At 43.7% G+C, this 12,277-nt stretch overlaps 1 protein-coding gene across 4 annotated transcripts in view; it reads left to right on the forward strand.

The window, feature by feature from the left end:
• The window catches only part of med25 (mediator complex subunit 25), a 47,414-nt gene extending 36,378 nt beyond the window's left edge, over positions 1–11,036 (forward strand). For 3 of the 4 annotated variants that reach the window (XM_048617456.1, XM_020535260.2, XM_048617457.1), the window contains exons 18-20: positions 202–378; positions 3,610–3,814; positions 7,784–11,036. In XM_048617456.1, the coding sequence (XP_048473413.1) occupies positions 202–378; positions 3,610–3,814; positions 7,784–7,887 (486 nt within the window). In that variant the 3' untranslated portion in view covers positions 7,888–11,036. The remainder of the gene's footprint in view (positions 1–201; positions 379–3,609; positions 3,815–7,783) is intronic. The other variant, XM_048617458.1, reaches the window with a different exon arrangement.
• Positions 11,037–12,277: the final 1,241 nt, after the last annotated feature.

The following is a 12,277-nucleotide window of genomic DNA, read 5'->3' on the forward strand; positions in this document are numbered from 1 at the left end:
CTCCCCCGCCCCCCCCCACCGCCACCACCACCACCCCACGTTGGTGCCCACACCCTTCCCTTTCCTCTTCTACTTCCTGTGCCTGTTCCCTCACCCACCCCGACCCGCGCGCACACTCCGTTTGTCCCCACTTCCCCACCCTGCGCACTCTTCCTAACCTTTTAGTTTGTGTTGCTCATAATTTTATTCTGTCTCTAACAGCAGCAGCAAATGCAGCTTAGAGCGCAGCAGCAAGCCCAGGCTGTGACACAGCAGCAACAGTCAGGTGGCCCTCCTCAGAATCCACCTCCGGCTCCGCAGCAGACCGGACCCCTGCTCCGACCACCCAACCCTGGGGCTAACCCACAGCTTCGCAGCCTGCTCCTCAGTCAGCAAACAGTGAGTGTAATTGTCTGTGCAAATGTTTACTTTTGTGAAGCACTTTTCCTCCACTTTCCAACTGTGCTATTTTTCAATCCATGCGCTGCAAGACACTTTCTAAAGTGCGACATTAATTGGTGCAAGGTTTTGCCAAATTGTTGCACAACTACAAAGAGCAGAAAATTTTTGATTTGCTAAATAAGTGCAAAGCGACACAATATTAACTATTGCTAGCAACATTGCTACTTAGGCAACATTAATAAAGAGTGAAACCCAGGTAAAATTACAGGTCAGTGACACCTAATGGCTGAGTATTTCCAGCAATTTATTTTTATTTCAGACTTCTAGCCATGGCAATATTTTGATTCAGGTATTAGCAGCCATTGATTTGCTGTGCTGAGAGTAGGAATTCCCCCATTATTTGCCTTGATAATTTCAACAAATACACAGCACAGAGCCACATAAGTTTGAATTTGTTACTGTTCATCCCATGTATCTTGAGTCATTGTTAAGGACTCACCAGATGTAGTGTCTCATCACAGCAACCATCTATTTCTGGCTCTAACTAGTTATCATTGCCATAGGAGTCTGTTATAAGTGAGTTATATCTGATATACTATCTGACAGTTTGGGTAGTTACACAAGTAGCCCCCATAGGATTTTCCTAAGCGGAGGTCGAAGCCGCAGGTGGGGGTCCCAATTTTAAATTTTGGTGTCCCAAGCTCTGAGGGAACAATGGCTGCCAAGTTATTAACAGCTGCACTCCTACTCTAACAGGCCCTACTGCTTTCTGGCCCTCTTCTGTACATCTCTGAGGGGCAGTAAAAGTTTTCAAACCTTGATGTGGGATCGCATTGGGAGAAGGTTTCGGAAAGTGCGGCTTATCTTGTACTTGCTGATTTCACAAGGTTCTTCCAGTTGGCCCTTCAGGCAGTTTCAGTCAGCTGTTTGCACCTGGATAAGATACATTTACCACAATGAAGAGGTTCTTGGTGCAACTGCTAACAGTTGGGAGAAGTATGTACTAAGTCTGACTTGGGGTCGGATTTATGGTTTCCATTTAATTGTTACCAAGAGCATGCTGTCAGTGCACTCAGCAAACAGTATCTGTGTATTTATGATTGAAGCTGGCAGAGGCAGTATGTCTGAAGTCAAGGCTTATTTCCTCGGTGCAGTGCAGAGTGGAGAAGAGCCATCATTTAAGTTTCTGCATAAAATCCATCGTAGTTATTTATTTATTAGTGGGATGTGAGTGATACTTGCAGGGTCTGCATTTGTTGCCCGTTAATAATTGCTTGAACTGAGTGGCACACTGGGCCATTTGAGAAGGCAGCTAAGAGTTAACCTGGAGCCACATGTAAGCTAGATCAGGTAAGGATGGCAGATTTCCTCTCCTGAAAGACATTAGTGAACCAGATAGGATTTAAGATAATCAGTTGTTTCATTGTCACTATTGCATGTTTTCAATTCCAGATTTTATTAACGGAGTTTAAGTTCCACCAGATGCCTTGTTGGAACATGAGCCCAGGTCCCCAGAACAGTAACCTGAACCTCTGGATTGCTAGTCCTGTAATTTTACCATTTTGCTACATGCACCCTTAATTTTAAAAATTCTTGATGAATTATCTGATGGGCTTAATACCGTTGCACCCATTATAAGTCAGGACTGTTACCACTAGATTTTGAAATTTGAATGTGGGATTTCCCCATAAATGGTGCCAAGAACAATTTTCCCAAGTCTCCAAGCTGTTAAATTTCCAACTGAACAAATGGCAAGAGTGAAGTGCACTAATGACTCAAGTTTCTGTACTCAACATTTCCAGAGCTTAATGTTGAGATGACCTTCTGACACTTGTAATATAGCTCATGGATTTAGATTCCAGTTCTCTGCCTGCACTCTGAATGAATGCAGTTTTTTGCTGTGAACCTGGCACCAAGCTCTTGATCCTTTAGTGTTTGAGAATGGTGATGTTGCTGCCCCAGGCAATCTTTATTCTTTATTCATGCACGGGAAGAAGGCATCGCTGGCTAGGCAGCATTTATTGCCCATCCCTAATTGCCCAGAGGGCAGGTAAGAGTCAACCACATTGCTGTGGGTGTGGAGTCACCTGTAGGCCAGACCAGGTAAGGAAGGCAGTTTCTTTCCCTAAAGGATATTAGTGAACCAGATGGGTTTTTCCCAACAATCGACAATGGGTTCACAGTTATCATTTGACTCTTGATTCCAGATATTTCATTGAATTCAACTTCCACCAACTACCATGGCGTGATTCAAACCTACATCCCCAGGATGTTATCCGGGTCCCTGGATTAACAGTCCAGCAATAATACCACTAGGCTATCACCTCTCCCCGAAGGAGATTGGTCACCTGATTGTACTCTAGTAGTAGGATGGGAGACTTAAAATGCAAGATATTTTTGTATGCAGATATTTTGTAAAATGGGAGGGTCAGCTTATTTTGGTATTGACCAGGTGAAATTTGACTTGCTATGACTTGCTTTAATTGAATTGGAGCTAGTGGTGTCTTTGGTACTTTGAGGAAGCGCCAAGCAGTGACATCTGGCTATTTAGGTTGGGTCGTTTCAAGGTCCTTGACATCAGCTGAATGAGTTCTGAAGGGACTTTCAGATGTATCAGTGGCTTAGTGGTTAGCACTGCGGCCTCACAGAGCCAGGGACCCGGGTTTGATTCCACCCTCTAGCGACTGTCGGCATGGAGTTTGCACTTTCTCCCCGTGTCTGTGTGAATTTCCTCTGTTGCTCCGTTTTCCTCCCACAGTCCAAAGATGCGCAGGCAAGGTGGATTGGCCATGCTAAAACTGCCCGTGGTGTTCAGGGCTGTGTAGATTAGGGGGATGGGTCTGGGTGGGATGCTCTGAGGGTCAGTGTGGATTTGTTGGGCCGAACGGCCCGTTTCCACACTAAGGATTCTATGATCTATATATCAGCAACACTGCCAAAACTTTAATTTTCTGTCTGTGTACGTTGCTGTTTATTGTACAGTCAGATGCGTAAAATGTTTGTATTTACGTATTACTAGTCCTGGAATAGATCAGAAAATTGATGAGATTCTAAAAATTAATTTTAATATTCTTAACAGCTGAATAATGTAAGCCCAAAAAAACTTCCAAGCCACCTCATCTTGCTAGATGAACTTCCTCCTCCTCCTCCCAGTTTTGAATATTTGATTTGTCTAATTGTTTTAGTCTTGTAATTTTTTTTCATTCTGTGATGTTGTTTTTGATTCAGTCTCAGAGTGGGGTTCCACAGCCTCAACAACCTATGCACCATATCCAGCAGCAAGCCTCTCAGATGCTGTCCCATCAGTCCATGGGTCAGCAGATGTCCCATCACCCTCAAGGACAACAACTCCAGATGCAAGGGCAACAGCTAATGCACCAAGGTCCTGGGCAACCATGGGGCAACCAGATGGCTCAACGCCCACCTTTACAAGGTAAGAAAATTCAAAGTCCAGACAGTTACTATAAAAGTTTTTGCAGATTACCTTGTAAAGAGAACCATAATGCACAGGAAAAATTGGATGAATGAAAGTTGCGTGCAAGTACATTAGTAGATAGTGGAAATATATCTGTTTGTCAGTCATGACGTATCAGAATCCATCTGATGAATGTTATTAGAGACAATATAAACAGTCTCATTCTTGGTATCGGATGTAGTGCTAAAGATGCACTTGGACGTGAGAAATTGTATTGATGTGAAGGAATGAAGTATACAAATAAGTTTTTGTCTCGTCCCAGAGGACACCATCTTGCATGGGACCATGGAAAGAAGTGTCAGTACAATTGGCTTAGTGACGGGATGAAAGAGGAGCAATGAAGGGCCTCTAAGTCACCAGTAATTATTATCACTAAGCAGTCAGGGAATGGGGGTATCACCAACAACTCATGGGAAGAGATGGGAGGGCATCTGGGAGAGTCTTTTGCCAGTTGTTCACAAGTAAGGGAGTCTAATTCTCTACAAAGAATTCCTAGTTTAACTAAAGAACATGTGATTCTTTTACATTGGATTAAAATTTTCCGTGTGTCTGAATCTGGATAGCTTCTGCTGTTGATAATTGTGTGACACACCTTAAATGAGTCTCCCATATCCTTTTGAAATTCTAAATATCACTCAAAACCTACCTGTTTGACCAAGCTTTTGGCCCTTGTATGGCTTGGTATCTTTGCTTCCTATGTCCTTTATAACTTCATTGGGATGTTTCATCTCTCCCCCTCTTCCCCTCCATAAACGTGTTGGCAGGATGTGCAGGTTGACAGTTAACCTGTTTGACTGCCATGGGCATACCTTGCATGTCCAAGCCCTGGAGTAGAACTCTGACCTGGAGCTAAAAACCGAAAGGCATCAGGACACACACAATGCAACAGCTTAGATACCCAAGCCCCTCCAAAACCACCTTCCTCTCCCCTTCCCTCTGACTCCGACTCCATCCCCTTCCCCAACCCTAGTCCTATCGTGTATTCTCTATCCTGCCTGACCTTCCACTGTCCGATGCTGAATGTTCTGTACTCGGCAAAGGTTTCAGTTTTATATCTCTGTGTCCCCACCTTAAAGACTTTGGGGCACAACATGAAGTTGAACTGTTCTTCCTTCACCTCCGTGCCCGTTTCTTTAGATAAGAGTCCCCTTCACCCATCTCCAACACCCTCACTCCACCTGGACCCCTCCCTCTGGCCTTCTACCTGTGCTCAACCAGTTCATTGAGAACTGTTGACATGACATTGGCCACTTCAATTTCTCTGCTCCCCCACCCCGACCATTGCAACCTATCCCTCTGGGACTGACTGCGCTCCATGCTCTCAGATTCAACCCTGACTTAGTTGTCAGCCTGCTGATTAGGGTGGTCTGTTGTCTGGCAGATTGACCTCTCTGTGGCAGAGGCTGAGTACCAGCTCTCCGATATCTCTTGCTATCCCTCCCTGGACCATGACCCCACCATGGAAAATGAGGCCATTGTGTCCACCACGGTCAGTAACCTCATTTCATCTGGTGATCGTCTCCCATGAAACCCACACTCCCTGACCCCCATATTTCTACCTCCCACTGCCTCCAAGCTGATAGTCTCCCAACCCCGCACAGCTCACTTTCACCTCTTTCCCAAGATCCACAAACAGGACAGACCCTTTGCTTCTGCCTACTACTGCCCCACAGAACTCCTCTCTTCCTACCTTGACTCGGTATTTTCTCCCCAGTCCAGTACCTGCCCACTTAGATCTGCGATTCCTTTATGCCAGTTCAGAATTTCCAGTTTGTGGACTCCAGCTGCCTCCCCCTTTACCACAGATGTGCAGTCTTTACATATATTCATCCCCCAACAGGATGTACTCAGGGCTGTACACTTCTTCCTGGAGCAAAGACCTGAACCGATCCCATCCACAACCAGCTCCTCCGCCTAGCTGAGCTAATCCTCATCCTGAACAATTTCTCTTAACTCCTCTCACTTTCTTCAGGCCAAAGGGTTAGCCCTGGGTACCCACATGGGCCCCAGTTATGCTGCTCTTTTTATGGGGCATACGGCACAGTCCAATTCCAGCCCCTACCCACAACTCTTTCTCTGGTATATCGACAGCTTCATCAGTGCTGCTTCCCTCTCTCATTGGAATTGGAAAAGATTATCAATTTTGCTTCCAATTTCCAGCCCGGACTCCTCCCTTCCCTTCCTTGACACATGTTTCCATTTTTGTGGGTAGGCCGGCCACGAATATCCATTGCAAACCCACTGATTCCCACAGTTATAAAAACAGAAGTTGTTGGAAAAGCTCAGCAGGTATGGCAGTATCTGTGCATTAAAAATCAGTGTTAACGTTTTGGGTCTGGTGACCCTTCCTCAGAACTGTTACCGGACTTGAAACGTAAACTCTGATTTTTTTCTTCACAGATGCTGCTAGACCTGCTGAGCTTTTCTAGCAACTTCTGTTTTTGTTCTGATTTACAGCATCTTGGGTTCTTTCAGTTTTGATTTCCCCCAGTTACCTTGACTGTACATCTTCAGACCCTGCTTCTTGTAAAGACTCTATTCTGTTCTCCCATTTCTTCCACTGGTGTCTCCGAAATGCCCACCTTTTTCCTCAGCTGAGGGTTCCCCAGCACCGTTGTTAACAGGGCCCTCAACCAGGTCCGACCCATCTCCTGCATTTTGACCCTCACCCCTGTCTTCCCTCCCACAACAGCTATAGGGCTCCCCTTGTCCTTACCAAACCATCCCACCAGCGTCCACATTGAGAGGATCGTTAGCTGTCGTTTCCACCACCTCCAGTAAGATGCCACCACCAGACATGTATTCCCCTACCCTCACTTGTCTGCCTTCAGGTGCTGTTCCCTCTGGTCCACTTCATTAATCCGAACACGGGAACCTGACCAGCTACCTGCCCCTTCAGCATCGAGGGGCCCAAGCACACCACCCAGGTGACGCAGTGCTTTACCTGCTCGCAGTGCGATCCCCTGTACATTGGGGAAAACGAAGCTTAGACCGCGTGACCTCTTTGCAGAACATATACAGACTGTCCAAAGAAAAGACCCTGAGCTTCCTGTTGTCTGTTGCATCAACACAGTCTCCTGTTCACTGGCCAGCATCTGTCTCAGGCTTGCTGCAATGCTGCAGCGAAGCTCAGCGTGAACTGGAAAAACAGCACCTCCTTTTTCACTGAGGGACCCTCCAGCCTTCTAGACTCACCATTGAGTTCAACAACTTTAGGTATTATGCTGATCCATATCCTTATCCCAACCCGCACAAACCAGGCCTTGTTATCATATATTCTTCTTTTGCACGCAACCCATTGTTAATCACTAACAGTCCCCATTAATAACCAGATCATTATCCACTCCTTTGTATGTCCAGTTGTTCTTCTCTCTCTTTGGTCTCTGTCCCCATCTATCATTTACTCCTTACCTCCTCCCGCCACCCTATCTTCAGCATATAAACCAACATTTTCCTAGCTACCAAAAGTTCTGAGGAAGGATTATTGGACCCGAAATGGTAACTCTGATTCCTCTCCACAGATGCTGCTAGACCTGCTGAGCTCTTCCAGCAATTTCTGTTTTTGTTTCTGACGTGGAGCTTCTGGCTCAGAGGTGGGGATACCATGTACTGTGCCACAAGACTTCCTTGTTATGTTAGAAGTGCTACAGAAATACATTTTGAGTTGTTGAGTGAATAAAAAGAAACTGAGTCAATTGAAGTTTCTAAAACACATAGGCTAGATGAGGTTTGTAGGATCTTTTCAGATGTCAGTGATTTTGGAATTGGATATTGCACAAAATCCAGTGGGGAAATTCTTGTGGTTTGAAGTTTCTTCCCGGACTTATCTTTATTTTTCCAGATTTGTAGCATAAGGCTTGTGTTTACACTCTGGTGGTTCATCCATGGTTGTGACGGTCCTTTTTTGTGTACTCTTTAAATCTGCAGGCCAGATGATGATGAATGCAGGCCCGCGGGGCCCAGTACCTCAAGGTGGATTGCAGCAAGGCACCAGTCTGTTGGAAGAAGAGATTCTGATGGATCTAATCTAAAAGCTTTCCAAGTTTGACTTCTGTTTGTGCAGGGTGTGGACATGACATACGGAAGTCCAAACTGGGAGTCATCAAGATGAACTTTTTGTCCTGTAAGGACGATGAAAAGAAAATTCACGTTTGACTTGCTATCCTGTTTAAATGGGCTAGTGGTAGGAGACGGATGTTTTTTTTTAATATTAGATTTTCTGAAATCAGTAGAGGTTGTGTGGATCAGGCAACCTGATTGGTACTAAACCACTTTTTTTTTTAAAAGATTCAAGACTCATTTGAGTGCTGCATCTGCAGTAGTTTGAAGGTTGCTTTCATTTTGTTTGTTTTTGCTCATGTGTATTGATCTGATTACTGTAGCTTTTTAAAGAAATAATGTATTTAATTTTATTTTTGAGAAAAGGCAACCTGTGTCTGTTTTTGTTTCTCCTTTACATCCTCTCAGTCAGCAGATCTGAAATAGTCTCCAAGTAATCGACATTGTAACTAGGGCTGCTGGCTTGACCGATGACATTGGCAGTCAGCAGGGATCATGCTGTCGACTCTAAAGTCTGCTTTGCTGATGCTGCAAGTTCGCTGAATGCTTCAGTAGCTCTTTAAGAACTGATGTCTCCACATCAGAGTCTACACTTGTAAGTATGAAAAAGAGAACTTTTTCTTCTGAAGAAAATGAGAATAACCAGTTTTCATATTAAAAGTTTTTAGATGTGTCACAAACAGTTAAAGTTTTGGTCTCAGTCTAGTCTCATGGCTAACATTGGGTAACCAGGATCTGGACTTGCAAGGGAATGAGAAATAAGCTATTGAAGCATAAATGAATTCAGGGGTAAAAATGAGTGAACATTCTGCCTGGGTGCATTGAAGAAGTGCAGCTTTGTTTGCTGACTTGGCTGGTTCCTTTGTCTACTTCCATTTAAGTTTCAGCTTTCAGTGGTTGCCTTTGTTTTCATTATGTGATGAAACATGGCTTTAATTTCCCATTTTCACTATGCATTGTTCCATAAAATGCCGTATCCAGAACATAAGACAAATGAAGCGGTGTTTGAAATTGCAAGAGCAAAAATAACTCCCTTTTTGTTTTGAAAGGAAATGACATCCAGAAAAATGTGTCAGTATTTTAGCTGTTTGGGAGTTGAAACACTACTGAGATCTCCTGTATTGGGCAAGGTGGAGGGCAGCTAAATGGGGGTTGGCCAAGGTGCAGTTAGATGATTTGACATCTGAATGGTTGCAGTTGAGCTACAGTGTATAAGAGAGTGATGCAAGGCAGACAAGCATGGCATACCGTGACAGCAGATCTCATGGTAAGAGTAGTTACCAGCAGCTACATAATCCCTCCCACACTCTTCTCCCCCAACACTTTCTCACTGCTCAATTAGGCACCCTCCTGTCCGCTTGGGGTTCAACTTCCACTCCAGAGACTTCACAAAATCTAAACTAGCACTCTGCAGTTGTGAGGGAGATACCATTTTTTGGATATGTTAAACTGATGCCCTGTCAGATGGGTGTAAAAATATGCTGATAGCACTATTCTGAAGAAGGGTAGGGAGTAAAGCAAATAATCAGGTCAATTATCTCAGCTGACCTTGGGAATCTAATTTCAAATTTTGTTGTTACAACTACAGTAATGACTTTAATGATTCTGAAGCACTGTAGGGCATCCTGAGACATGAAAAATGCTAGATAAATTCAAGTTTGTTCACTTGTTATTCCATGACAGTTAAGATGCTCAAAGTTGGAGGTTCCTGGATTCTGAATTTCTCTATCTTCACTTGGAAGAATGCACTCAATTTTTACTGCCATTTTCTCCTAGCAAGTAACACCACTGACTGTCATGTCCACCGGGTAGAAGCGCCCCTTTCGATGGATTCTATTTCACCCAGGATATCCTGATATTAAATGGTACTACTCCAGAAACGCTTCTCAGACTAGCAAAGTTAATTTGGCTCACATTTCTTTTGTAAAGTTCCTAAGCAGTAGTTCTAATTTATTTTAATCCCCTACTGAATTAACTTGTGCTCTCCCATGGGGGCTGATTTCCTCTTGGTCTAGAGTGCCAGTACCTCAGCCAAGTGCCTGCAATTTCTGGGTGAGTACTGGCAGAACATTTGACCTGGAAACAGGTTTTATGGGCACCAGTTCTGGTTAGTTAACTCAGCACAAGCTAGGCATCAAACCTGGTGACCTTCTGTTCATCACAACTGGTCATTCGGTGTCTGAACCATGAGTTTATCAGGAAAGCTGGAATTTACTATTTCAACACAGTGCCCATATCCCGTGAATTAATACAAAAATAGAAGCTCATTGAGTGTGTCGCACTTAAGATACAGAGCTGGGTATTCAGTTTAGCAGTTCAATGTCAGTGTTTATGCTCCTCCTCCCACCATTCTTCTCACTCCATCAATATAACCTTCTTTTCCTTTCTCCCTCTGATTACTGCGTTCCTCTTAAATGTTTCAGCATCTTGCTTTCCATTAGGGCAGCCAACACAAAAATGACCAGTCTGACCTGGATTGCTAATCTTTGAAACTTTGAATTTCAAGGTGAGTAAGAGAATCAAGTCGAACAGTTTGCATTTTTAGCTTGCTGTAGGTTTTTCAATAAATAATACGGTTCCTTACAACATTTAAGAGTTGTCTGTAAAGAGGAGTTAAGTATTCTTGTCTGTTCAATTGGCCATCTCAAGAAATGAACCTTGTTAACGATATCACTCGGGGCACTAAATTTAATGCTGGCTATTTTAAAATTGATTTAATTCTCATTTGTTATGAGAATAAATCGAAACTAGTTTGTTGCAGTTACAAGTTCCACAATTTAACACTGCCATTTGACAGGAATGGTACCCAATAGTATACTGCCGTACACAATTAATGTTCGGAGAAAATGTGCATTCCCCACCCACTGCCTTCCCTCTGCATGTCCCTGACTGGCCTTTTCACATTTTCAGAGAGATGGATTTTTATTAAATATGGCATCATCTTCATGTCTATTTTTTTAATGTGTTGCCTCTTGGTATTGTGGTTTATATCCTTTCAGATGTTGTGCAGAAATACTGGAAGTGTTTGTAATGTGTATCAAGGGATGAGAAGAGGAATAATGTGCTAAGTGAACTCTGTATAGTTTCTTTTCAGATCATAAATAAATTTATTCTTAATGGCTGCTTGTCTTCTGTTCCCTTCCATGTTTCCACAACTTGTATCTCTGCAGCATTGTGGTTGACTCTTAACTGTCCTGTGGACAATTAAGGATGGGCAATAAATGTTGACCTAGCCAGTGATGTCGTTATCCAGTGAATGAATAAAGTAGGCGACGGGGCTGAAATGGGAGTAAGATGAAATAAGGGGTATTCATGAAAGGATTGACTTAATAGGCCTTGAGGAATTGATGCAAAAGGAGTTTGAGTTCCAGAGTGTGGTAGCTAAGAGCTTCACTCCTGATAATGAGCCAGAAGGGGAAAGTGTAGACTCATGGTGAGCTTGATTTGGAACTACAGAGGGTGCAAGCTGAGAGTTTGGCTGGAGATAGTTGCACATAGGATGGAGTCAAACAGTGAATAGAACGTGTAATTTTGAATGACTATAGCAGGAACATCAAGCTGACAGAAGTAGATTCAGCTAGTCCTATCACGATTCCCTGATGCCACTGACTCTCCTTTGGAGCGCTGTTCCACAAGCATTTATTGGCACCTAACTCTAGTTAGCCAGAGTAGTCTGATTCAGATCCAACCTCACCTGGTGTCACCGAGTGGCTTTTTTTTTTTTTTATTCACTCATGGGACATAGGTGTCACTGGCTGGCCAGTATATTTTTCCCATCCTTAGTTGCCCTTGAAGGTTGTGATGAGCTGTGTTCTTGAACCGTTGGAGTCCACATTGCTGTAGGTTAATCCATAATGACATTAGGGAGGGATTTCCAGGATTTTGATCCAGCAACAGTGAAGGAACGGCGATATATTTCCAATTCGGGATGGTGAGGGCCTTGGAGGGGATCTTGCAGGTGATTGTGTTCTCATACTTCTACTGCCTTTTCCTTCTAGATGGAAGTCATTGCAGGTTTGGAAGGAGCTATCTAAGAATCTTTGGTGAATTTCTGCAGTACATGGTACTACTACTGAACTTCCAGCAGGGATCGCTGAATAGCGAAGCAGTTGGGAACTCTGGCTGACCTTTTTACCTCCTGTTTTTCTACCCCTCTGCTTCATCCGTATCATTGAGTTGCATATTGTTTTTAAGTACTACAAAGGAACTAAACAGTCCCTTGCCAACCATGTGTTGGTAAAGGAACGTGAAGCCAGCTGAAGAAGATTTATCTTTCAATCAAGGTGCGTTATTGTCAAACTTTTATTCACAAGCATTTGCAGTGTCAGTATACAGAGAATTGCAAATGTAGCTTCCTGTTGG

Source organism: Rhincodon typus, chromosome 37 (assembly GCF_021869965.1).
Source record: "Rhincodon typus isolate 14 chromosome 37, sRhiTyp1.1, whole genome shotgun sequence".
Lineage (NCBI taxonomy): Eukaryota > Metazoa > Chordata > Chondrichthyes > Orectolobiformes > Rhincodontidae > Rhincodon > Rhincodon typus.